We start from the raw sequence: 27,554 nt of genomic DNA, 5'->3' as shown, positions 1-27,554 counted from the left end.
TAAAAAAAAAAAAAAAAAAAGGTTGTAAATCACTTTTAAATGCTCACATTGCCTGCCACAGGTCTTTAGTGTTTCAAGAGTTAGAGTGCAGCGCCTCTTTTGGCATGCTGCCCTGTTTATACAGCGGACAAGCTGACATTTCACTTCTGCAAAAGGAATGTCATTCCATTCCTTCTTTAGTAGGAGGCTGTTTCAAGGAGTTCACAGGATGGAGATTTTGGTCTTTTCAACTGACATTTTAAGTGCTGAATAGTTTCTTGCCTCTGTGACAGAACATACTTGAAATCTTCAGTGCTTAAGAATAGCTGGTTTGGCTAGTATAAAAATCCACTAAGACCAGTGTGTTATTGTGCTGCCTTCTTTTGTTTGTCTTGATTTTAAGTGGCTTGATCTTATTATTTGACCGATCAAATAATATTAGATTTTGTTGACATTACAATTGGATGCTATTTTAGAAGAACTGCAGGCTTCGGGCTCAATTATCCCTTACACATTGGTGCTCTGTAGAGGTATGAGCTGCAGTAGCACAGCAGGCTGTGGGAAAGAAAGAATTTTGTCCTGGGAATTCAGTGTGTTATATGTTTCAAAACCTTTGCTCCCTAGGACTCTGTGGCACGTAGGGTTGTCACTATATTTGGCTGCTCTTTCAAGGTGTTTCCCTATTTCTGGTCACCACTGCTGTAGTCGGATGTAATCAGGCATATCAGAAACACAGACAAATTGGCTAGAGGATCTTTTATTATTACTACTGTTTTAAAAGTGGAAGGAATGCCATATGACACTGGTCATAATTCGTACTAGAATCATGCTTTATACCAAGTATTATGGTCACGTTTTGTAAACAATACACTCCAGTCTGCTGTAGTCTGTTCTATCTTGGGTGGGTGGGCGGGTGACATCTCTATTAATAAATTTGCCTTTTTTCCAAGTCACCTTGCTTTCTCTTACTGTGTCTGACAGGGAGCATAAAGTGTGTGTGTGGCGGGGGGGCATGCATAACACAAGATCACGCTTGCCAACTGTCCTGATTTGATTGTTTCTCTGGAAGTTACTCAAGGGGAAAAGGAGGACGAAAGAGTATGGATGTTCCTCTCCGAGGCCTCTGGGGACTGCTGAGTAGCAGGCAAGCACTGCGTCTCCTCCTATTCCAGATGCTCTTTCCTTTTCTTATCCTCTCAGCTCTGCTATATCCTCTGTACTGTATTTATACGGCTCAGTAAAATGCTTATTGTGAGGTGGCAGGTAATAATCTAAGAAAGAGACAGGTATTGCAGGAAAGGCAAAGGTAGAACAAAGTCTGGCAAAGCAAAGTTTGCATTTATCTGTATTCAATGTGGGTAGTGTTAAAGAACTGCACTGTCCCTAACTTGCACCCAGAGATGAAGTATGGGTTGGGATGCATGCTATTTTAAATAGCATGACCTGGGCAGACTTCAAAAATTACTTGAGGAAGTGGAAAATACCTGCTTTGGAAAATGTTTTTGGGCTTGGTTTTGTTTTGTTTGTTTGTTTGTTTGTTTGTTTGTTTGTTTTTGGCCTAGTCTCATAGTGCAAATGTGGAGATTTTAATGACAACTTGAAAATGGTGTCTGTTCTGAGTTTCTTAAAATTAGAAGCTAAATTATGATGGTCTTATTATGTATAGTAACATCTTACTCAAAACCCACACCCGACTAATCAAGGAATATGATAATATTCTTTAATATTTTAACAACAACTAAGTAAAGTTCCACAAAACATAAAGCAGAAATTTGACCGGAATAACTGCAAACTTCTGGGGAATGAGGTTTTGTGGACCCTTGCCCACATGAAAAGCTAACTTCATAGGTACTAGGAACTTTCTGGAAGTGTGTGGCCTGTGTAGAGGTAGCGGAGATTAAGGTAGTAAACTGAAATATATACTAAGATGAACACCTCCCCTAATTTTATTTTTAATTGAAAAGATTATATAGACTTGAAGCCATACTTCATACTTTTTGTGACTTAACATTTGGATAGACTTCAAGACAAAGTAACAATCTATGCTGATGTGTTTGCAGGCAGGTGTTATCAAGGTACAGCATGCCTCTGTTTGTAATAAACTTAATCTACTCACTTTCAAGCCTTCGATTTGGATTGGCTGTTCACTGAAGGCCGTATTTGATCAAAATCTGTGTTTATGAAATTCTTAAAATATTGCTGAATTGTTTTGCAGTGACAGCTTTTAAAGCAGCTGAAGAAGCTTTTTGATTTGCCCAGCTTATTAGAATTTAGATTAATTAAGGTTATAATCAGATTTTAAGCATGATGTTCCAGGCCAGTGATTTCTCTTAGTTTGTTTCACATGTCACTCCCAGGGCAAATTCTGCTAAACTGCATTTTCATGCTTTACTAAGAAATGATTGCAGGTTTTGATTTCTATTAGAGTCATTAATATTGTTAATGAGATTTCTCATGGATAAGCACACTTAAGGAGGATCATCCCTGGGAATTGGGAGTATTATAGTTTGAGCATTTGTTAATTGGATAAAATTGGCATATGTGAGGCTGTCAGATTTCAGATGGATTTATATTTTTGTTTTAAGAATGACTCTGGTTCTAGCAATCTGGATTGTGGGATTTAAATCAGAAGTAACATTGGTTTAAAGTTCATGCATCTTGTCAAGAGTAGGGTTAATGTTCTAATTTTTCCTTAGCTGCTTAAGCCATCCCATTCCTCTATACTGCATTCTGTCCCATTTTTATCCTATAGTATTAACTTAGGATTTCTGCCTTACCTTAATGAAACCGGCAGGAAAGTCCTATTGGCTCTAGTCTAAAATTTTGGACGCACAAATATTGTAAAATCAACTCTGATGTCCTCTCCCAGATGACTGGAAAACATTTCATCAGAAAACTTTTGTATTTCCCTCTGGTGTTTCATGACTGATGAATATGAATGTTTTTATCCTGACCATCTGAAAACCTTAAAAAATTCCATATCTTTTTCTGTCTAAAGACAGAGACTGTCTTTACAGCGCTGAAGCACTTAATTGTACTCCTTATATGGGCTTTGCACCATTTAAAGAAGAAAGAAGGTGGGGATACTTGTTCAGAGCCAAAATATGCTGCCAAAAATGATGATACTGATCAGCATTTCACTGATACTTAACTGAGCTGGCTGATTGCAAGATTAAAACAAACTTGCTTCTTGTATAGATGATTTTATTATTTCTCTTTGAAATTTGAATCGCAACATAATTTTTCTGTTTGCTGTCTTCAGAACCACCAGATCTGCAATCTAGTGACTTACTCTGTCAAATCTGTGGATGTTAGCCTTCAGCCATCATAAGAGTATTAAGCCCTGATATACAAAATGGACTGCTAGAGTCAAATCTTAAAATTTGCAAAAGCAATAGGTTAGCAGAGCAGCCAATAATACTTTAAAGACAGACTCTAGACCTCTGATTTGGTAGGAGAACTTATTGTTATCTTTGCAACAAAATCTTTAGTTATATTATTCTTCTTTGGACTTGCATCTTCTAAAAGGGGTAGCAAACTACTGACTTTTCTGGACACTTGTATTCATTATTGTTGCATAGAAACTTATGATGAAGCTACTAGTGTTCTTGTGGCAAAACCAGGAAAGATTTAGTGTTAAACTTGAAACAAGAGTGACTTTAACTGAAGTAATGACAAAAGCATGGTGTTTTGTAATTAGTGATGTAAGGTCAGATTGTGTGGTAGTTTTAGAGGGGGAAAAAGTATTTTGTGCATGTTGCATCTATTTAAATCGTTGATTGTGTTTTCTGAAATATATGTCTGCTGATGCAGAACCAGAAGAAACTCACGTTCTGATAGTGAGAATTTTTTCTTCCGAGGCATGTTTACTGAATCAATAGCTGTTCCATTTTATTGTTGGGTGGAAATGATATGAAGAAAGCTGAGTCATATTAGTAGACAGGTTGTCCCTTCCCTCTCTGTTGAAGCTCCTACTAACAGGAGTGAACCAGGTATGGTGACCTCCCTCCTTTTTAAGTGCAAGAGGTGAAGGGAAATTTCTTTCCTCCACATCTTCTTGTCCCCTTTTGCATGGCTTGTACACTGGAGGAATGTTATTTCAAGTCTTTGTTTTTAATATTGTCAAAATAATCCACTTCTAATGCATGATGTCCATATTTAATACATTTTCCAAATTGTCTATATATTTATTGCTGTTCTGTCTGTTTTAAGGTGTAAGTGGGGTAGATGCAGGGTGTGTGGTTAGCCCTCCCCCCTCCCTTTTTTTAAACCTTTATGCTTCTAGGAAATGTTTATTCAGTAACTCATTTCTTATTTAGCATTAAATCTAAACACTAATATAGGCATTTTGAGTAAGTGAATGCTCATAAAATGATCTTCCTGGATGCTTTTTATTTCAATTTGGGCTTATAAATAGTAGTGCTTATTGGAAAAATATTCACCCAACAATTCAGGATCTGTTTCAACATGAGAAAAATGGAATAGTTTTAGTAAATGAGACTTCATGTAATTTTTTTTGTAATGTGCACTGAGAGTACAGGTGACCCTGTAGAAAATTAAAGTTGGAGGAATTCTGAATGCCAAAGCTACCCTGTTGGGTAGACATCTGTGTTGCGTGAATTGTTCAGCGGTCAGATGATGAAACATATCACTGACTTGTCATTGTACTTGTGTGAAAGTCAGTGTAGAACGTACATAAATCATGTCAGAGATGCAGATCTAATTTGAAATGAATCTAAAATAAAGTTGTCCATGTTTGCTGTATTGTACTGTTAATCACTATCCCTGTAATCCTTTTACATATTTCCTTTTGAAAAACCATTTCTTTAGTTTTGGTGGAAGGAGGGGTTTCTTTTCCTGTAAAGTATGTGATTTCAGAGAGTGAGTACTTAAGAACTAACAGTCTACCAAAGCAAAACAGGTTCAATCCTCTTTTTCCCTCTAGCTAAGCTTTGATAGCTAAGGTAGTAGAATTTGTATGTGACAGGTGAACAGACTGCAGGAGGAAAGCTCCATTACAAGAAGAGTCTCTTTTTCTGTTTCTTTAAAATCAGGCAAGGCTATCTTAAAATTAATCCACCACTTTTGATGTAGCTATGCTTAAGAATGCAGGACAGGCATAAAAAAAGTGTGTGGGGGGGGTTGCTGCTTAGTCTGACACACAAGCCTGCCACTGTGTTCTGCAGAGGCTGCAAGCAACAGGACAGCATTGCTGGAAGCCTTGCTAAAAGGGAATTAATACAGGGTAGTCTTGTGTTTGGTAGGACATGAAGGTTTTGCAAAGATTTCCAATGCATATGTGGAATATGCGCAGACTGAAGATGGAGCACTTGCGTGCCATATCCAGCATATGGGTTTTGTGGATAGACAGCCTTTAGAAGTAAGCAATTTATTTGCTCCTGGCTGAAGTCCTCTGGCTGAAGCATACATTAACAATCAGAATCTATGCCGATAATAGAGTTAACTGCAAACCACAGCACAAATGCAGTGACTGCATAGCTTTTTTATTTGTTTTTATAAAACTGCAGTTAAACAAAATACAAATAGTAAGCTGAAGAGAGTGGAAATGTGAAATGCCAGCATCCTTAACATTAACACCTGGGCTTAGTTTTTTGCTGGTATTCCTCTGAAAAGAAGGAAATTAAAAGCCACTATTTTGCTTTCAAGAACATACTTACAGAGCATATGTGTACATATGTTCTGAAACTGTAGTATTTTGTCTGCTCTCCTTTTCATTTGAATCCAGAAATCTTTTACACCTTAAACAGCTAGTTTCCACAGTGACATCTGGTGGTAGCTCTGAAATGCTGAGTTGCTTGAAATTTTATATATGGGTGTTTTGCAGGTTCAGGTATTAGATACTATCCCTTTAAACCCTTCTGAAGTGATCTTACTGGCATCTTAAAATTCAGGATGGTTACCTTCAAACCTTTTTGCAGTTTCCCACAATGCAAAGAAAGTAATGAATAAATGAGTAATTCCTCAGTATTTATCTCATTTTGCTGCTTAAATAATAACAAGTGCATGTGTCTGGGTTGTGTGAAGAAAGCTATATTTACAGTTAAATCCTTTCCTATAGAATTTAAAAACATAATGGCATGGTTTATCTAGGTCCCATTTTACTGGCAGTGTATATGTTGAGTATAGTAAATGGGCTCAGGGGTCACACATGCACGCTTTCATCATGTAAATGTATGCAAAGTCCCAAACCAGATGTCATAGTGATATTTTGGCTTATTTGGGGTGTAGTCCTGATTAGGCCTACATGTATCAGTATAACATAAAAATAAGAGTTGTGACAGAACCCTTGTAAGGTTACCATAGAAATGGTTGTAAGGGGTTGCTTGATCCCTCACCTGTGACATACTGGGTTCACCTTAAATTCTAGTTAGAAAATGTCTGGAAGAAGACAACCTGTAAGAGAGACTGGCTGAAGAAAAGGAAAATGCAGTGTTTCTATCATGGCTTGGTTCTATGAGGCTGTTTGATATTCTCCCCCCTGTCAAATAAGTTAACGCCACATCACGTGTTGTTTTGCTATATAGCGTATTATGGCTGTACCTTGTAGAATAAGGTGCTTGTAAACTAGGACTGTATTTATTCTTTTCACAGTGGAGATCAAAACTTGAGTTCCTCATTTGTTATTTAGTTCTCATTCATCTCCTATAGACTCAGTAGATGGATTTTTATTAAGTTTGTGAATTCTGTAGCTGTTCCTTAGATGGCAATTCATTTTATGGGTGTGCAGCTATGGAGCTAAGCACTGCTTTCACTTCCCAGAATAATGGCAGCCATTGGTCCTAAAGCTAAAAAGATTAACTTCAGGGCTAATTTTGTTCTTTTCTGTAAGATTTCTGTGTCAACCCAAATACTTATGCACATTAAGAAAATTCAGTTAAATAATTCATTTAGGCACATGCATAAGAATACATTGCATTTAAGTAGCTACTCGTTAATATGGATAATGGTAAACGTTCAAAAGTTTGGCATCTAAATCAGATAATTTAATATAGTATAAAATTCACTGTAATTGGTGAAGAATAAAGAGGGTCATTCAAGTCTGAAAAAGCTACAAATTACTCATTACAGTTAGTCTTTTAGGCAAAATAGCTTTTGTGAATAGTTAATTGATCAGATAAATCTCAAAAAATAATGGAAAGAAAATTAAGTAATATATTGTTTCAGTGTCTATAATACATAACTGCTGAAAAATGCTTTAGTAGTCTTATTTTTTGTGGCTTCAGGTTAGCCTTAATACATTTATGTGTACACATAAACAGAACTCATAGAATTGGTCTCTGTTATGTGGAACTTGTGTGTTGATTTTTTTTTTTAAGCTTATTACTTACTCTTTTTCTACATGCTTCTGTATATTTACTGAGCTTTTTATTTATTTTTCTTCCTGTTTAACAGGTATTATAGAGACTGCTGATCGGCTGGACCGTGAGACTACTTCACATTACTGGTTAACTGTTTATGCAACAGACCAAGGTGTTGTGCCTTTATCATCTTTCATTGAAATCTACATAGAAGTTGGGGATGTTAATGATAATGCTCCTCAGACAACAGAACCAGTTTACTACCCAGAAGTCATGGAAAACTCACCTAAAGATGTATCCGTTGTTCAGATTGAGGCATTTGATCCAGATTCTAGCTCAAGCGAGAAGTTAACCTACAAGATTACTAGTGGAAATCCACAGGGATTCTTTTCAATAAACCCCAAAACTGGTAAGTACAGCGTAGTGTTTTATGTTAAGTATGAATGAATCTGTGTATTATTTTGTGTAAATACATTAAATGAGCAAAATCAAGATCTTCAGTTTAACATTATAAACATGCTTTCACAAGTATATCTTTTAGCTTAGCTTCGTGCAAAAGGAATCTGGTTCATGTTCTCTGAGACTTGTCCATACTGTGAACCACAGCATAGCCGGTAGGGACAACTGGGAGATTTCCTTCAAAAGTGCAGTCCTGATGTGAGGCAACACATCATGATTTAAACTTGATGATTTAAAACTTGTTAGGCACAGTGTTTTTAACAGTCTCCTTCTTCAAACTTTCATGCATGGATTTTTGTCACAATGCAGACCTCTTTTTAACTGCAAATTTGCTTGTCCCACAGTCAGAAAGGACTACCTGCATAAGTAACTGTTGCCATTGTAAGGGATACAAAATCTGGAAGATGATGATGATTTGTAGCTGTGGTTGGTATATAATGAAAAGGAAGAGTTCAATAGTTGCTTGTAAAGCTTCAGAAAAACAGGCTGAGGTTTCAATAGCAAAGTAGAAATACAAGGAACAAGTGATATTTTATTAATTGGGAATTACAAGTACTGAAATGGGTGCAGGGCAGAGAGACAGGAAACAGAATACTGCATTTTAACTGAAGCTGCTCAGTGGGCTTAAAACCAATGTAAAGCTTGCCAACCACCCTTTGCTTGTGAATGAGTGTAGAGAAAGCAGTACCTATCCTAGATTTTCTTTTTTTCTACAAATGTTTCCTAAAGGTAAAGAGGTTGTTATTAAATCATATTTTGCTGGGCAGGGCACAATTTAGCTTTTCATATGACATGTTTAGATACTATTTCACAGTACAGATCTGAGGAGATGCTTCTGATTCACTCAACCTGAAATTCCTACTTAGAATCCAGAGAGATTTAGACTGGAGGTATGCTAGATAGGTATTTTAATTTTAATTTGTAACACACATAGTAGATAGAAGGAAGGAATACAAGCCTTTTTGTGTTTAGCTCTTGTTTATTCCTGGAGGGAATTGCAGGGAACTTAAAGGAGTAAAAGTATGGGTTAAAGGTATGTTTTGAAGGTTGTGTTGTTTAGATTATCGCCTTAATTCTGTTTCATAGGGTATGAAAAACTTGCATGCTGTAACAGCTGAGACTGCTGTGTCAGCAAAGCTCTGAGTACCAACACAGATATGTCATTTGGGTTATTTCTGACAACAATTTCTTTGCCAGCGTGTGCTGCATCTACATGAGAAGACACCGCCAAGAGGGATATATGAAATAGCTATAGCAACAGATACTTAGCATAGTTAATGCCTAAATCTAAATAGTAGGTTCAGGGAAGTGTTGGTTTTAGAACAAAGGCTGCCTGACAGGAAGTAAAGAGTACAAATTCATAAAGCATTTTAAAGTGAATGCAGTAACTGTTAATGATCCCTATTTCCATTTTTCTCTTTTTCTCTGCTTACTTCTGACCCAAAAGGAAAAAATGTTCACCTCTATCTATCCTTTCTCTTTCTGTCCTCTTCCTGTTCTCAGAAAGTAGTTTCCCTTCTTCTACTTTGATATTTCTTATCTCAGTGTTATAGATTAAATGGGAGTAAACTCCACCTGTGAGTTTAGTTGAAAAAACTGTCTACTTTGCTTGAATTGTAAGTGAACATAAACTCTGCCTACATTTATTCCTGACTGCATCATTGGCCACCTATTTTCCACTGCTGTTTCCTCACATTTTTATACCATGTTTTCTCTTCCTCTTTGTTCCCCTTATTCTTGTCCTTTCTGATTCTTCTCTGCCTTCTATATCATTATGTAGCACTTTACAAACTTTGTAACAAAAACACTTGCATACCTGCCTCACCTCAGTTTTGAGCTGAAGAAACATCTTGATTCCTATGTTATAGATAGAAAAATTAAGGCAGAAAGAGATTAAGTGACTTGTCTTCAGACAGAGTCTGCGTTAGAAAACTATCTCAGTTAAGTTAGAAAGTTAGCTTGCGGGAGCATACACAGTAGATGGTGAAGTGATAAGGAGCATTTAATAGAAAAATAATAAAGATTTGTGTCAGGAGAGTTTCCAGCATGCTTTTATTGTTGCATGCATACTGTAGAAGTAAGGAGTGCACCATAAAGTACTTCTTAGCCCTATGTTAAAGGGAAAAAGCAAATGAAAATTAATAGATTTCAGAACATGAGCACTGAAAAGAAAACATCTCCATGTGGTTCAGCAGAGTTTGTGAGAAGGGAAAAATGTTGATTTTAAAGGGGTTTAAATCACAGGAATAAGTAAATTAATTGATGTCTTTGCTGCTGTTAAAATTGCAATGCTAGCTAGACAAACATAATAAACACGCAGAAGAGGGAAAGAGGAAAAAGTGTGTGGAGGAGAATGGAAGAGAAGAGACACCTCTTTAGCTGATTTCTGCTGTGTTTGCAGAGTGCATTCAAATAAGTTCAGTGAAAATCAAATGGCTGGCTCATAGATATATATAGTCTTCATATTGTATAGGAAGCTGGATTTTGTGTGATATAAAGGGCTGTATTCTCTTTTCCTGCACATTTGGTTTGAAACTGTCAATCTACACTAGATAATAATGCAGTGATCAAGATGAGTTTGAACTGAGGTTATCAGATTTATTACTTCCCAAGTCTCTCTTCTGTCTCTCACAAATCAAATACGCTTAACCTGAGTAGATCTTATTTAAGGTGAAAGCTCTTTCATTTGGATTGGAATGTTAAGGAGTTTAAAATTCACTTTAAAAAAACTTGGGTAGTCTGATAGTTACATCACAGAATGTAGTTTGCCCCACTCACTTAATTAAAACAGGGCTTAGCCGAAAAGAACATTAGACTAGAATTAGTGAGATCATATCCTGCCCAGTTTTCTTATACAGACACGTTACCCCTTTTTGCCCTAATGACAGCTATCACACTGTAAGCTATTTGTTAAAGGAAGAGAAACCTTCATAGGGCCCCAAGTTTCCAGCCAAAGGGGAGATAGGGCCAGAATATGAATTAAGTCTTTAACTGTATCTGAAAATAACTTTGAAGGTGACAAAGTAAAAGAATCAAACGCATTGTATGTTTGTTACTTTGGGTCATTGTAAAGCCCCAAAGGCAAATCCAGTACTGAAGTCATAAATGATTAAATTATTAGTAATGGCATTCAGCCCAAGTCAAGGAAGGACTTGGGTTGGGATTCTTAAAATGGATGGTGAGTGCTAAAAATGTTTCAACTGATACTATGTTATTGTCTCCCCTCCATGTCAAGGATCATCTTTTTATTTGGTCTTTTTATTGAATTAACACTATGGTATCATGGGTCCTGACTAAACTCTTGCACATCATAGTAATACAAAAAATAAATAGCAATAACGTACATATAACCTAAGTCAAGTATAATATTGTTTTCTGTTCTCTGTAAGTAGGTAGCCCCTTTGTAGATCCTTATAGCCTCTAAACTAAGATGTCTGTTTCCTTGTGCAATAATCCTGAATTTTTAGATAGATGGCTGGCATGGACCTGTCTAGGGGAGAGTTTGTGTTTCACAGAAAGGAGAAGAGATTTATTTTCACTACAAGAACTGTTGATTAACTGAGCTATTACCAAAAAGTGCTACTAGTAGAAGTGGTATCTGCATGCTTCTTAAGTAGATCAGTTTCTCTTCAATAAATATTCATATTCACTTGAAAAAAATCTTTCTTTTTAAGTAACTGTTAAATTTTTGAAAATAAATGTTAGTAACTTTGTGTATAGAAATGCTGTTTCACTGTTTGGAACAGAAAATATAACACATTATACCATATGACATATTTGGTGATCTTTTCAGATGTAACTGGCCTTTGATCAAAACAAACAAAATATAATTTTCTTTAGTTCTGGAGTTCACATATAATGGAAAAAAAGCTGCTGTACATGTGAGCTGGACAACTGAAATAAAAGTAGTTATCATAGCACTATTTGCAGGAAAGAATCAGTGCAGAGATTAGTTGCACTACTGTCATGGTCAACCTGAATACAATTGTAGGAAAATATATAAACTACGGTAATTCCTGTACATCTAGTATTTAGTGTAAGATACTATATACTACTTAGCATCTTGCAGAATAGCTTAAAATTAAATATGGTCAATTATTTAATTGACCAAAACTAAAGGGCTCTGAACCCTTTTAATGTATTTAGACGGAAGGAGTTGGCACTGGCAGTATTTGATAGCTATCCTGATAGTGGCACCGCTATAGTTAATTTCACCGCTCTAAAGCTGGAGCTACTGCACTGAGGATCTAGGAAGACTTGTTTAGCAATGCTTACACAGTACTCTAAAGCAATGGATTATATAAAAGTAGGCAAATTCTGAATCTTGTGATTTGGAGCTCCCAGTGTACGCAGTCTGTTTTTTCTGGTGTGTCTAGTAGAAAGTAGTGATTTTTCACCGTTTATCGTGGGTAGGGTTTGTTTGCTTGTGAGTTGGTGGGGTTTGTGTGTGGTGTGCGTGTGTGTTTTTGTTTAACATTTTTCAGTTGTAACAAGTAACAAGGTCAAAGAGTTTGGAACTCGGTTATCAGAATGCCCTTTAGTTGCTAGTCTTTATATTTAAAGATGGTGGAGAGCTCTGTTGTAATTTTGTGCTGCTGATACCTTTTGTTAAGATGTTTACTTTGATAAGAAGCTGCCTGTGTCCTCATTAGAAAACATAACTCATAAATAAGGCTGTGTCTTTTTCCCATGTGTTTTATTCATAATTTGCCACTGCTGATAGATTTCAGGTATAGCATTTAAGAAGGGAATGTTTATAAAGCTTTTTAAAATCTCTACGTACGAATAAAATTTGACAAACAGACTAGACACAAGTATGGGTGGTATCCATTGGATGCATTTGGATAGGTTCTGCCTGAGAAAGCAGCAAAGAGATGGGCAAACAGTGGATGCTTTAGGGAGCAAGCAACAAGGTATTTCACTTATAAGCCATTCGTTCAACTCCAATCTAGTTGCAGAACTGGAAAAATTTACATCTTGCTGGAATCATCCTTTCCTGCAAGTAGGTAATCTTAATTTATCATCTGCTTTTTTTTAAAGGACTGTATTCATGTACCTGAAGTAAGCGGAGGAAAATATGAAACAGTTCCTTAATCTGAGTCTCTCATCTCTGCAGATGTTTTACATCCACTTGTTCATTAATATACTAGGATTCTGGTAAGGGCAGTACATTTATTTCAGACTCAGACCATAATGGAGTCTTTAATGCTTAGGTCGTATTTGTTTTAAATCTGGATGTTAAATAGTCTTTATTGGAAAATGCCTTTTTTTTTTTCTTTTTTTTAAACCTTTAGACAACTACATAAAAGTACACACTAGTCTCTCAGGGAGCCTTTGGATTCTAGACAAGTCCATTAATGCTTTGGAAAACAGATTGTACTTTGTTCAGCTGTACACATAGTGAGTCACATCCATGGTTGCGTTTGTGCAAGCATTGAATATTTTAATTTTGACATGAACAGTAATTTTCAGTGGGCAGATTTATATTTTTATTCAATTTATTATGGTTTCATATTATAATATCTTAATTTTCTTTATTACTTTCAAGAGGAATATTTGAAGCATGGCAGTTGGCAGCATAATTGTAGTTGTTATTAGATGGTGGAGCAAATATTTAGTAGGGCATCTACCAGGAAGGGCTGATCATACCATTGTCTATAAGTATACATTTATATGAGCTGTTTATGAATGATGATTCATAATTTAATGAATATATAGATGATGATAGCTAATTGCTAATGTGTATTGGATTAATGATTTAGAAATGGATCAGGTAGTATCAGTTCAGGACAGAGTTGTTATATTCATTTAAATTAGAGGTTTGAATTGAAACAAATCATTCCTTTTTTTGCTTGAGAAATGAAACAGCAGAGCATGCGTTAAATAGAAGCTTTTTCGTTGGACCTGGTAAGAATTATAAAGGTAGTATACAAAGTAGTTCCCAATTTAAAATGTATACTTTCAGTTCTACAGAACTTCAGACTTTCTAAGGGACTGGAATGGATTTTTTTTTTCTGTTATCACTTCCTGTGCTTTGTAGTTTTCCTCTATTTTTATTCTTTGTTGAGGGATTGCAGACTCCCTGTGAAATTAGAAGAAAGGTATTCAGCTTTAACTGGCCAACCATAATGGCTCAGCAAGTCATATGCAAAACATGGAAATTTAAGAGCTAAAGAGAGCATTGTTAATTACTGCAGAACTAGAGCCATTAAACTGAACTCTCTAAACAAAAGGAGCTAACTGAATTCCCCCAGGCCTAACTCTGCATCTATTTTCATAGGGATATAATAGTTCTGTCTTGCTGTGATTTTTAAAAGATGGCTACTCCTCGATGATACAGGCTTTATATAACTAATATCTGAAAGATTGCTGTGTTAAGGCATCTGGAAACAAGCCTGTACTACTTCCTTGTAAGTGGCAGTAAGTGCCTTGGAATGGCAAAAAACACATTTGTAAAGTGAAAGGACTTCCAGTGCTTGTGAGTATGACTGAGTGAGAGATTGGGATCCTAATAATAGAAATAATTTCTGATCCTGTGAAATGAAATTTCTTTTGGCCAAACTGGTATGATTACCCACCCTCTTCCCCTCAGGACTGCTGCATTCCTTGTACTGGCTAGATTTGGCTTGGGAAAGAGTCAGGGCTGAGCAGCAAATAACACCATCTTCAGGAGCCAGGCCTCACCTACTACAGCAATTGAAAACAGTGACAGTGAATGAGGGTCACTTGGCATTGCCCCATATAAGAACTTTGAGTCAGATTTGCAGAAATGCTGAGTGTAAAAGCATAGCTTTCTATGTTTTTAACACAACTTGATATCAAAATGCTGCGTCCTTTCAAAAACTAGATTTGGGTTCATGACCTGGATAGGATAATTACTAAGTGAATTTTGAGTCTTAATTTCCCAATGCTTCAGTTTTGCAGGTATAAAATAGGAATAATTACACTACCCAGTCATTTGGGAGTGTTGTGAAGATAAATTCATATTTATGAAGGACTTGGATATTATCATGAGAATACCATGGACATTCCTGCGAGGAAATTAGTAATCCTTTGGTATAGTCTTAGGCCTTTCAGATAAGGTCTGTAGACATCTATTACATATGGAAGTCTAAAAGAAACAAGGAGCAACTACCCATTTTAGAACATACTGCATCCTGTGTGCAGAATGAGGCCTGAATCTGAGTATCTTAATGCACACATACAAGATAAGTAAATTAACATGATTTGGCAGTCTTAACTCTAGAATTTCCTAGTTTAAAAGTGACTAACTCTGCATCTAAAAATGTTTTGTACAGGATGTAATATTATTTGAGGTACCTTTTGCTCTTATATTCTTTCTTTCCCTCTCCCTCCTTTCTGTTCTCTAAAGTTTTTGAAAGTACTTATACTAAATTGATCCTGTCACAATTTGGGATTGCAGCAGTTTTTGTTTCATAGATCATACCACACCTGAAAATGTGCATTACAAAGCTAGTGTCAACCTTGAAGTTAATTACTGAATTAAAGGCATTTTTATATGTGCAATCCCACCATATAATGCTATTCTGGTATAAAAAGTTTGTTCTGTTGAAGAGTAGGATTAAAATTTTGGTAACACTTTGAGTGTGGATCTTGCTCTTGGTTTATTAGCTTCTAGCAATCCTTAGAGCTTTGTGAAGTTATAAAATGCTAACAGTCAGTGGGCAAATCATCTACCTTACACAATTTTATCAATTTACGCTGTTCCTAACCTTCAAAGCAACATCTTTTTTTGTGTGTGTGTCTGTGTGTGTGTGGCTGATTTGGAGACTGAGTGAAGTGAAATAGGAAGTGGGTACAGCTGCAAACAACTTCCAAGGGTTTCCGATAACATTGGAGAATTACTTAGTGAGGAAATGAAGGGCCAGTGACCGCACAATAGTGTGTGCTTCATTTTAACAAAGGAAATCTCTGTTTAACTACTTGTGCTCTTTCATTCCAGTTGACCTAACATTTTGGAACTTGAATAAAACAAGTATTACTGCATTACACATTAATGTGATTTAGAGATAAATAAAAACCCAAATGTTGAAATTAGTTTTTTTGTTACTACTTTAACTGTCAAACAATACCAGGCTCAATTATTACTCATTCATATCACACAACTCGGAGCATATGAGAACAATTTGAACGTTGCTGAGACAATAAATATATTCAATTACACTGTTTCTAGGACAAATCCTTTCCTTATCTTTATGGAAAATGGGATCAGAATTAACCTAAATGTTTGTGAAACGTCTGCTGACCAGGGAAGATTACACGTGTAGCCAAAGGTTTGTATAGACATACATTTGCGAAGAGAGTTTATTTTGGCATAAAGCTAATTTTATTTTCCTTTTTAAATATTGTTTCAAGCACTTGAAGGAATGTGACTAGACTAGTGCTTTTCAACCAGGTCTCTTTTGGGCCTGGGAAAACAAGTTTATATCTGTAAAATTTCTAGTAGGGTCTTCACATCCACTTTACAACATCTAGGGATTTAGCACTTGAAAAGACTGAAAACTTGCTATACTATAGACAGAGTTATTTTAAAAACTATTTGTGAGCCCTTACGTGAAGATTGCTTCTTTTAAATTTTAGATGGTGGAATTGGTTCTTTTTATTTTTATTATTATTATTATTATTATTATTCTGTTATATCTCCTTAGAAAAAGAGAAGAGGTAGGAGCTGGCAAAAATAAAGGAGAAGCAAAATAACAGCACAGCAGTCCTTCCTCTTTCCTGTTTCTATGCCTGGAACTACACAAAAACTTCAGGCCGTACTCTGCATGATCTTTGCAGTAAAGCAGGAATTTTTTTAAAAATAAAAGTTTTCTTCCAAGATATTATTCTACCTTCACATAACCTAATGCAGAACGGTGAAGGAGGCATAATCTCTCTAAGTCATACATTCTTTTGCACTGGAATATGTAATGTGGGAAGTTGTAACTGTAACCAGGAAGGAGATAGTAATCAGATTCTGTTATGAGCTACTTGCGTAGTAACACCTTCAAACAGTATAATGGCTTTTACAGGTATCAGTTTCTCCTTGATTTCCTCTCTGAGTAGTGTAACTTTAATGAAGTTCGTGTATGTAATAAATGTATAAGCATCAGTATTTGTTAATTTTCTGTTAAGAGAAGATTATTCAGTCGGAATTAGTGCCCCATGTTTGCATTTAGCTTGGCGGGATTTTTTGAATGATGACAATAAAAGATCAATCCCAGCAAGAAGATAGTTCTACCTGAAAGAATAAAATTTTTCTAGCTGAAAAATTCATAGTGGAAGCATAGTCAGGGGATAATCAACAGTCAGCCAGAAAATTCCTCTTCTCTCAGAGCGGTGAAACAAGACCTTTGGCACCAGTCTGTGATTGTCTTTGTCATGAGTTTTGCTTGGAGTGCTTTGCATGTGGTCAAGTTACAAAATCAGTTCCCTTTTATCAGCAGGTAGAAGATAGCAATGCATTCCAGATTTGTTCTAGTAGTACTCTGCCTCATAAATATAGGAAGTAACATGCAATTAAAACATAAAAATAATGAACTATATAAATCTCCAAATACTCATCTGGAAACTGGATATTTTAGGATTTAGATGTATAGGTAGGTAGTAGCCTCAAAAGAAAACCTGTAATGCTTTTGGAAATATGAGTATTCTTAGTGTCATTTGAACTTCGACTTCCTCTGTGTTTTTGTAAATATGTATGTCATCCATAAACCATTGTTAACATCGAAGGAGAAAAGATAATAAGGAGAATTACGTGTCACAGGATTGCTATTCTGTTGCCCTAGCTTTCCTTCCATTTGAAAGATCAAAATACGTAGCCAAAAAATATTGCAAGAAGATTATTGGTAAGCTCATGGCTGCCTAAAACCCAGAAATATCTCAAAATAATAATTTGCACCCCATTTATCTACCTATTAAGAACAATTCTAAGATTGGAATAAAGCAGCTTTTTCAGAACAGAAGGAGCTGTTTTTATTGACAGTGTTAGGTCACCCCATGTATTTTCTGCATGCTATTATGTCATGCATTACTTTCTGTCTCAACTTCCTTGAGGAAAAATCTTTTAGTTCCAGTGTCAGTGCTGTGATAAACTTACAGAAAGCTTCTTCCAAATCATATTCTTTAAGACACGTAGCTCAAGTCTTTCAAAATTTTTCCTATATTCCAGCAGTAGAAATACAGCTCTTCTTTGTTGGCTTATTAAGGAAATGTGTTCTCAATTTTGCATGTTTTCAAATGTAGAATACTATTTTTAAATTTCAGCTTCTGAAGTTGACAAAGAAAGGGCAATCATCTTTTGCAGCTGAGCAGCTTTCTTAAAATCAATCCAAGCCATGAAGATTTCTTAAAAAAAAAAAAAAAAAAAAAAAAAAAAAAAAAAAAGTGAAATAAGTAAGCCATACAGATAAAAACAATAAATAGCTGATGACAGGGGTTTTGAAGATGAGTTTTCCCCTTCCATAATGTAATCCATGTTTTTCAAAATCTCATGGTACTGGATTTTGTCTCTGTCAGTTAGCTATTTTGTTACCCTTTCTCTGCAGACCATATAAGTAAATTTTATTTATTTTTCATGCTTTGTGTTTTAAAATAGAAAATGTAATGTTAGGTGAATAAAAACATCAATTTATGAAATGCAAACTGATCTAAGAAGGTCACATGTTTTATCTAGGTTAAAATTAACATTTTAAATACATAATGCTATTTTGTGCGTTTCCCTTCCCTTCCCTGCCCTCCTTTTTTTAAATGTGGTAACACCAAGCACTAGTATGGTGTTGTAATGGAATTGTGAACTACACATAATTATAAAGGGGTTCTATTTTGTGATGGCTGTGCATGCTTCAGTCCCGAGGGTGCTTGTATTTACCCTTGTGTAAATGCAGTGCGATTCTGTAGATGCACTAAGATAACCGAGATCAAAACCCATCCTTGAATGTTCCATTTCTAAGGACATTGTAATAAGGGAGACGATATATAAAACTAGTAGTTCTATTGACTTTACTGTCATCCTGTAAGGTTATTTGGAAACTCTTCCCAAAGGACACTTCTTCGTTATAGAATGTTAAATACTAAGCAGCTTGCATGTTGAACCAGACACTTTAATTTCTTATTTCACTTAGATCATACCACTATAATTTACAAACAAGTTTTAACAGAGCTGACTCTTACCTTTGGAGGGCCAAATACTCTTCTTAGCTATCTGGGTACAATATAGCAGAATTTGGCCCTCCAAAGGTAAGAGTCAGCTCTATTGAACTTTTTCTCTCGTATATAGTGGGTGACTTCTTGTGCTGTTCTCAAAGTTCGCAAAAAACAGTTTTTCTAGTAGTATTAAACTTTCTACTCTTCTCCTCATAATACATTTTGCTGTTTGTAGACTTTTTATTGAATGTCAAAAAGCTTTCAGTAGTTTGTCAGGCTGCTTGTTTGTTCTCAATCAATGCTGTTATTATCTGTATGCTGTAATTACAAAGTGCAATAATGTTCTGTGAGACAGTTGAATTGCATAAGAGCAATATTGACACCAAGGCAACAACCAACATGGAAACTTGCTCTGATATTTCTCTTTGAAATTAGATATTCTTAAGTAGCTGTCATAATTTTAAAAATCTCGGTGTTAAAGCTTATAAGCTGTTTGCTTAACAGGATGTAGCTGCCATTCATACAGACTCTGAATTTACGGTTGTTGGTAGTTAACTACAAATCTGCTTGTTGATGAATACTTTAAATTATCTCAAAGCAAAAAGTTTGAAATCAAACTTTTGTTTAGCTAGCCTGCATTTCAGAGCAAGTATTTACCAATAGCTTTACCAGCAGAGTAAAGTGTAAAGAGTTGCATATGGTCTTTTTCTTTTCTGACTTTGAGAATTTGGCACAATCTTCTTTAATCCATACATGTGTTGCAACAATTTAATGGGAGATTAATCATGAAGTTAAAAAGCATCTGAGGCAGAGGAAGTGACCCTCAAAGCTAACCTCAATCCTTTAATCATTGCTTTTAAATATTTCTCTCAACTGATAGTTTTTTTGTTTTTTTTTTTAAACATGTTAACAGCTCAGTGGTGGCCGCAGTAAGCTGAAAAATGTATTTCCTTTAGTCAAGGGGAAAAATGGCAATTTTTGTAAAGGAGAGCGAGGGTCCTTTTTTCATTTAAGCAGTATCAACACAGTAAGATTATGTCAGTTTGAAATAATCCTTCAAGGTGTTGTGAGATTTTATGGAAATAACTCCGCACTTACTTACTGAAGGATAGTATGGCTTGAAACAAGAGAATAAAAGAGAATGATGAAGAGCAGGTTGCTGGAAGAATTAATTACCAAAGGAATTTGGCCTTTGAATGGGTGTGGCTTTAGTATACCAGATGGTGCTGAAGGCAGAGTATTTTTGCAAGGTGAGCAAAGAGATAACAAAAATTTATAGTGTTCTGTTGATAATAAGATCAAAGTTCATTCCACAGGAAATTCATCATCGGTGTTATTAGTTTCCTTTGTATAATTGTATTTGAGTTTTGTTATTTTATTTCTTCATTTGAAATTATTTTAGTTATTTTGGTTATGTATTAAGTATCATTTTTTTTCCTTATTTCATCTGACACTGCTCATGGCTTAGTTCTTTTTTCTTTTTTTTCCCCTCATGTATGAGAGAACCAAAGCTATCAGAAGAATATGATTGACAATGAAATTGGCTATATGCTGGATTCTCTTAAGTATTCGGAATGCAGGAGTTCTAGGCTTAGGTTTATTTTTCCAGTATGACTATTTTGGGGGGATGTGATTATTTATATTATTCCCCAAGTAGATTTACTAGTAAAAGAGTAACTACAGAGGCAGTTATACCACTTCTCTAACAAATACAGACTGAAAATACTCTTGATTAGTTAGTGTACTCAAAACTATGTGGTTAACTAACAAAAGTACATGATTAATGGAGGATACATTTGAGCAGCTTCCTATAATGATACGGTCACTAAACAGAGGTTTTAGATTTTAGTATAAAAGTTGAAGCTCCACAATGTTTATTGCATTGACTGACTTACAGTTGTTTGTATAAAGTGTTTTTTCCTCCCTATACCATACGTGAATAATCTTTGGTGGACTGCTTGTCTTTACTCCCTGCTTGCAATCATTAAAATGATTAACGAGTACTCTGATCATCAAATTCAAGGTCTTTGTATCTGGATGTTGTTAAAATAGTTTAGGAAAGTGAGGCTTAAGTGTGAGGTGCTCATATGAAATTATATTGAGTAATTAAATTGCTTTGCTACTGATGAACCTTGTGACTGGTGCTGTGAAAGATCAGGCATTGGATTAAGTAACTTTTGACTCAGTATACAAAGTTTGTAGTCTGTCCTGGCAACATGTACCAAACTCATAAACACTGATAGTACTCTACCTCATTAAACACCGAATATGCTGACGCAAGCAAGCCCTTATGGACTGGGCTAGTTATCCCCATTTGACGCAGTCCTGGCCTGATAGGACTGAGATATCTCAGTCATTGATTACATTACTTTGCATGGAGTATCACTCAAAGGGCAAGGCATCATTCAGCCAGGATTAGTGTTTCAAAAGCAGTCCTTGAGAATTTCTCTTGAAATCCAGAGCGTATACTTCAGCATCTGAAACAGGAGGTGCCTAAATAAAAGAAGGTGATCTGGAAAACAAATGATGAAGTCTGGACAAAGCATTTGATAAAGTATTTTGCCTCTTCAGCCTGAAGTTTAACTAGCTGCCTGTAAACTAGTGGGAACGTCCTGGTGGCCTGAGCTACTGCAGGTGGAAAATGAAGGGGGAGAGGCACCTAAGCTCTGAAAGAGTGATTAGTTGACTGCAATCACGCTATATAGAACAGAAAGGGAAAGCTCAACATTCAACATTAGGTCGGTCTTTTATTTATCTTTTTAAAGCTAACTATTCATAGAGTGGTGTTTTTTGCAAAATACCCTGATCAGAAAATTCAAATGTGAAGTGGAAAACCACGTGTTATTTCCTTTTTAATCCTCCAAAGAGATTTAAACTCCCTAGAAAAGTCTCCTAAGCATCAGGCTGTGCCAGGCAGAAGTGATCGTTGTTCTAGGTGAACAGCTGTGCAGCAAAAACATAACATTCAAGAGGCCAGAGAGAGCAAGCAAGGAAGAACATGACCCTATAGCTAGTGGTTAGAGTATGCAGCTATGAGAGTGGAAAGAAGAATCAGAGCTCTGAACTTCTTTCTGAAAAGCAATATCACTTTTGCATTTGTCGGTCCTTGGACAAAATAATAGATATAATTAGTTCTAAATGCTTTACTTGAGTGGAAGAGGCATTTGCAACCCCTTAATGTGTTTTTAACTCATCACTAGTTTCTTTGAGACTATATATTTATAATCAGTTTTCCAGCACTTCTCTCAAAAATTATTAGAGACGATTCTGTTGCTAGTTTTTAATGAGAACTATTAATGCATTTAGGATGTGAAAGTGTTGAGTTAAATAGCTAAGAAGCTGTTTTTAAGACCATGTAAACCAAAGCTGTTCAGTTTCTTTTCGGTATGCTCTCTCTAGTACGATGACTGGTTGGGATTTTTTGCTATTTTTTTTAACTCAGCAGCCCGCATTCATAGTGATGTACTAGACAGCATACTGCCAAGCTTAAAATCATCTGTACATGACTGGTAAGACAGGAAAGTTACATTTTCTCAACTGAAAAGCAAAAGTCTGATCTTAATTCCATCTGCTATTATTTTCATAACCCTATTTTGATTAACTTGTTTATTTCCTTTGGATTTAAAGCCATGCCTTGGCTGACATAGAAGACAAGGTTTGATTATAGTTTACCAAAAACATATTTGAATGACAACAATTAAGAATTTCTTTAGAAAGGAAATATGGGCAGTTTTTGATGGTCACTGATTGTAACGTAAATTAGGCATTTGTCATGATTAACTTAAAATCACTAGAAAAAAAAACTGGAAAAGCGAGTTGTCTTTCTATGGTAGTGATGAAACAATTAGAGATTATTGTGCTTATCAATCATTTTGTCCATTCTTTCAGAAAATGTTGAAATACTGGGAAGTTGTTCAAAACAATATCATAAGAGATCTTCCTGACAGCAGGGCTTGAGAAATTCTAAGAAATGACTGTATTGCACTGTTTAACAACTTTTATGGGGGGAAACTGCTGATTATAGTGAACCTCTAAGTCTATCAGACAAAAGCAAGATAAACTGCCTTGAACTGGATGTAATACACTATTTCTTAAATAAGGATAGCTAATAGGAAATTCTACCTACGGGTATGACAGCATCTTTATCCCCTGAAGAGCCATAATTGATCTTTGGTTTATAGAAAGTATGCTGTAATTCATCCAGTGTTTTAGACCTGTATTATGCTGTCGTCAAGCGAGATTATCATTACAGCCATGTGTGAATTTAAAATCCATACTTATATAAATCAGCATGAGAGTTTGAGTATTAAGACATAGTAAAGAAAACCCCAGATAATTATTTTTAATGTTTCTTAGCAATTTGCCATTTTGGAGGTGGAACTGGGGGCGTGGGAGTTTAAATAATAAATAAAAATAATTATAAGTAATCTGATCCAAGGCTTTAAACTGATGAAGTTGCACTAAAGCATCTTAGAGAAACCATTTCTGGTGCTGACTGGTTATGGTTTGCATTCAACAAAGACAAAAATCTCATCAACAAAACATGACTGTAAAACTGGGACCTCCCTCATCATATTTAATTGTAATGTCTGTATCTACTGAAATTAGTGATAAAGATGTTGTAACTCCTTTCTGTATTCATAAACCTTCAGTGCTAACAAACTCAAAGATCAAAGAAACTATGTTTATTTTCATACACTATAATTCAAGTAATGTTATGCTATATTCAAATCATGCCTATCAGTCCAGACTCATTGGAGGCAGCTAGTGGACTTGGCACATATTTTGGCCCTTTGGATCTTTACTGATTACAAGTTTGTTTTCTTTTCTATTAGAAGAAAAAAAGCTCCAGACGCTTCATTATCCAAAGCTGAGTGCGCAGTTGGAAAGTCTGTGCAAGTCTGTGAGCAGACAAATGCATGTAGCTGTAGGCGTGCCTACATGTATAGCAGAGAAAATCTGATCATTAAGCAGTGAGGCAATAAATCTGGAGCCTTCCTCCTCCCCCTGCAGAGATGGCATTTTTTGTTATGCCACGTTTTTCATCACTGAGATCGTCCATGCCATAAAGATGTCCAATAACATGGCACTAATATTAATAAAATACGTTAGTACTTATATAGTGTTTTACAATTTCTTTTTAAAAAGATTACCATTTCAGCACTGAATGGAGAGTGTTGGTGATGTGCTATTTTTCAGATACAAAGAGTGAGATACAGAGGGTAATGTGATAGGCACTGAGATGAAAGCTTATATAGGACTAAAATAAATCCCTGCTAATGTCAGCTCTCGTGCTATTTTTTGTTTCAGATGCAAGAGTTGTATTTATATTTACATAATTGAATGCTATAGTTGCATATTTTATTGTGTTTATGATTTAATACTGTTTAAAATACAAATCTGAAGTGAATTCTCTTTGGATGTAGATGTAACTATTTTGATTTCTCAGTCAACATCAAATAGACAGTAGATATCCCATAGTGTAAACTCAAAGGGGGCAGGAAGGGAGAACAATAAGATGTTCATCGTATTTGTTATATGATATTATTATTATTAAGATAGGGATGTTTACAGTTAGGTTCAGTTTGTTATAGTACCTCTCCAGTTAGTGAAGCAGAGCAACTGTGGTTCATCCAAAGACCAAGTATTTAAGCTGCTATTACGAAAATGTTGCTGATAAGGTGAGTTTTGAAACATTAGTGAATGGAAAGATTTCACCAATTTGCTAGAGATATCATTTGTTCACCATTAGCTTAGAAAGGTTTGTTGTAAAGCCCAGGGATGACTGACCTATCTTGCCACTTTGTTACAGTGTGCGCTGATTCCCAGGTGGAATAATAGTCAGTGATGTAAATTACTGAAGCTCCCTGTTCTTCCTGGGGGCGGAGGGTGTTGTGGTAAGCAGAGGTGGAAGGAAAGCAGGAAAATATGATTGCAAAGCCGTGTTCCCCAAGTCAGTTTTGTTCAGAAAATGAATGCTTTGTTACAGTGATGTGTTTCCCCCCTGCACTCATTTCTCTTGTTCAGCAGTGAACAGATTGTCCGCACCATGTAAAAATGATTTCAAAACAGATCCTGTTACAAACTTCTTTGGAGATTAATTAAAATTCCTCTTTTATTTGTCACTTCTGTGCTCAGCTGTGTTAGTACACAGTCAGGTTGTCAAATTCTGAGACAAGTGGCAGAAGAGTAAATCATCTACTGTACTGCCATATACCACTGTGAGTTAAAGGACAACGGTTTAGCTTTCATCTTATATTGCCTTCTGTGATGTATTTAAAAATATTTTATTAGAAGTGAGAATTCTCAGTCTAGACGGGGGGCATGGAAGTTGAGGTAGCTAGAGGTTTGCAATAGTTTTGGCAGCGCAGGCAGCTGCTTAGTGAAAAGAACAGGGAGTCTAGTTCAGAGTGCTAGCTGGACAGGGACGTGGGCAGCTTTGCTGGATGCTTGTCGGACAGGAGAAGAGGAACAGTTGCACTCAGGGAAGGGGACTGTTTATCTGCAGGGCAGGCATTTGGTGTATGTGAAGGTGTGGTTGTTCATTTATATGTGTAGAGGGAGGGGCAGGGTTAGGATATCCTTAAATGATTACAGAAAACAGGAAAGGGAACTAGATCTAAAAAGTTTGAGAAATTTTGTTCTCAGTAGGCAGAGCAGGATGTTAACTCCTGTCTCAGGGAGTTGACTTATATTTAGTCCAAAGATTGTCCCCAACCATCTTAGGGGGCAGTCACAAAAGCTGTAGTGCTGGGGTCCATAGCAACGCTGGACCTTATCGTGGCCTTAATTCAGAAAAGCACTTTACCATCTAATGAAATCTGTCAGTGCAGCATTTAAAATTCAGAATACTCAAAAACTTGAAAAAAATTGAAAATCTTAGAGTGATTGCCATAATCGTACCTTTTATAGTCTTAAACTGTAGTGGAATAATCTTCAGGCAAGCTAAAAGTTCACTTAAGAAAGTGGCTAGCAGTAAAGGGTTAAGTATGAAGAATGTCATGCGTGTGTATGTGATTCTAAATCCAGAAGTGTTACATTTCCTTTGTTGGCACTAGTTTCTGCTGAATTTACAGGATATATATGGTGAAGGCTAAACGCTTCTGTTAATAGTCTGAAGTGTTTTAACAGAACTGTGTGGCATGCTTGGTTAAAAAAGTTGGAAATGTTAACAAACCAAGGCATATTTATTTTATCCATACCGATATTTACCTGTTTACCTGGGTTTTTTTTATATCAACCAATTTAATTAACAGAAAAGATACAGGAAATTGGATTTTTGTTAACAAACTGCAGCATGCAGTACATGAGGGAGTTCTGTTTGGAATGCTTGTAGAAAAGGTGTATTTTTTTCCCTAAATATTAGTTGGCATTTATTAGCAGTGGTCCCAGTCTCTGTGGCAATCTCTGGGGAAAAAGTGGATAGGACACTGCTGAAAGGTGCTGTCCTTCTGCTCCCATATGTTAGCAGCTCTGCTGCTGGCTGCTGCTGTGAGAGGTGAATTCTCATGTTGTGCTGAAGGTGCATACAGAATATTGCAAGTATATTCAGAGGAGTGCAAGCATAATGAGGCATGCTGGAATTATTTGCTCTGATCTTTGAGAATCCTCTCCATCCTCAACCCAGCTCTTGAACTGCTAACTGCTTTAGTGGCTATGCTGAAATTTACTGCTCTCCCTCGCCTCTGTGGTGAGTCTGTGGGGATTAATACTTCATGGTGGTGCTTGTGCAGGCTTTCCTCAGAGGTACTCGATAGAAAGGAGCGTGTAGGAGAGCTGGTGCTTCCTGAAGTCACCTGCAAGTGTCTCTGCTCCATGGAAGCATCTGCTCTGCCCTTTGTTCCTTTCCAATTAGCAGCTCCATGCTGGTTCCCGTGGAGCCTGTGAAAAGAGAAGGTGTAGCTTGGTCAGCCCCAGGCAGGAAGTGAGGGGAAAGCTTTGTTTAGAATATGTGACAATAAATATTTCCAGTTGTCACTGTTCACAGCTCTGTAGTCTCTGTGGGAAGATGTAACTGCCAAGAAGTAAATGCAGAGTTGACATGGCCTCCCCCCACCCCTTCCTGAATTCATAGTACTAATGCAAAGTTTTTTCCTTGGTTTTATGTTTTTGTTCCTGCTTTCTTTGGGAATGTAGGGCAGTTAGTTTATAATATTAAAAATATATATTGTAACAGTAACATAGAAACAAAATCTTCTCTGTATTATGAAAGCGTAAAAAAAAAAAGAGAGAGAGAGAGAGAGAAGATGATTGAGCTTTATGTCTAGAGCACTACATATATAATGGACTTGATACAATGGCAAACCAAATTGCTAGAATACCAAGGGCAGATTTTACCATAGCCGAAACAGCCATGATTTATAGTACCTATTTTTTGAAGAATAGTTGTTTGAACACTTGACAGCTGTAATATTGCTGTATATAGGTTTTGTTCATATTATTTAGCAGAGGCTGTCCATTTTGTTGGTGTATGTGGGCTACAACTCTATTGTGACAAAAGTGTTAGGTAGTTATGCACTAATGGTGTACAATTCTGTTTCTGTTGGCATTTCTCTTTAAAGTGAAAATGAAATCTTTACTGATGTTGCTTTTCTTACTTAGATGCTCTACTTATATCAACGATGAAACAAAATTGAAGGTTTCTTTTTG

The 27,554-nt window shown here is 36.1% G+C and overlaps 1 protein-coding gene across 8 annotated transcripts in view; it reads left to right on the top strand.

Moving 5' to 3' along the window:
- Positions 1–27,554, top strand: part of FAT1 (FAT atypical cadherin 1) — a 112,462-nt gene that overhangs the window by 32,529 nt on the left and 52,379 nt on the right. For all 8 annotated transcript variants that reach the window (XR_010389053.1, XM_064511069.1, XM_064511068.1 and 5 more), the window contains exon 3: positions 7,393–7,707. Coding sequence is in view for 7 of the 8 variants with exons in the window: in XM_064511069.1 (XP_064367139.1) it covers positions 7,393–7,707 (315 nt within the window). In the remaining variant the exon portion in view is untranslated. The remainder of the gene's footprint in view (positions 1–7,392; positions 7,708–27,554) is intronic.

The sequence above is a fragment of the Dromaius novaehollandiae genome, chromosome 4 (assembly GCF_036370855.1).
Source record: "Dromaius novaehollandiae isolate bDroNov1 chromosome 4, bDroNov1.hap1, whole genome shotgun sequence".
NCBI classification, from domain to species: Eukaryota; Metazoa; Chordata; class Aves; order Casuariiformes; family Dromaiidae; genus Dromaius; species Dromaius novaehollandiae.
The sequence above is the reverse complement of the archived record's forward strand: the minus strand, read 5'-3'. Positions and strand labels throughout refer to the sequence as shown.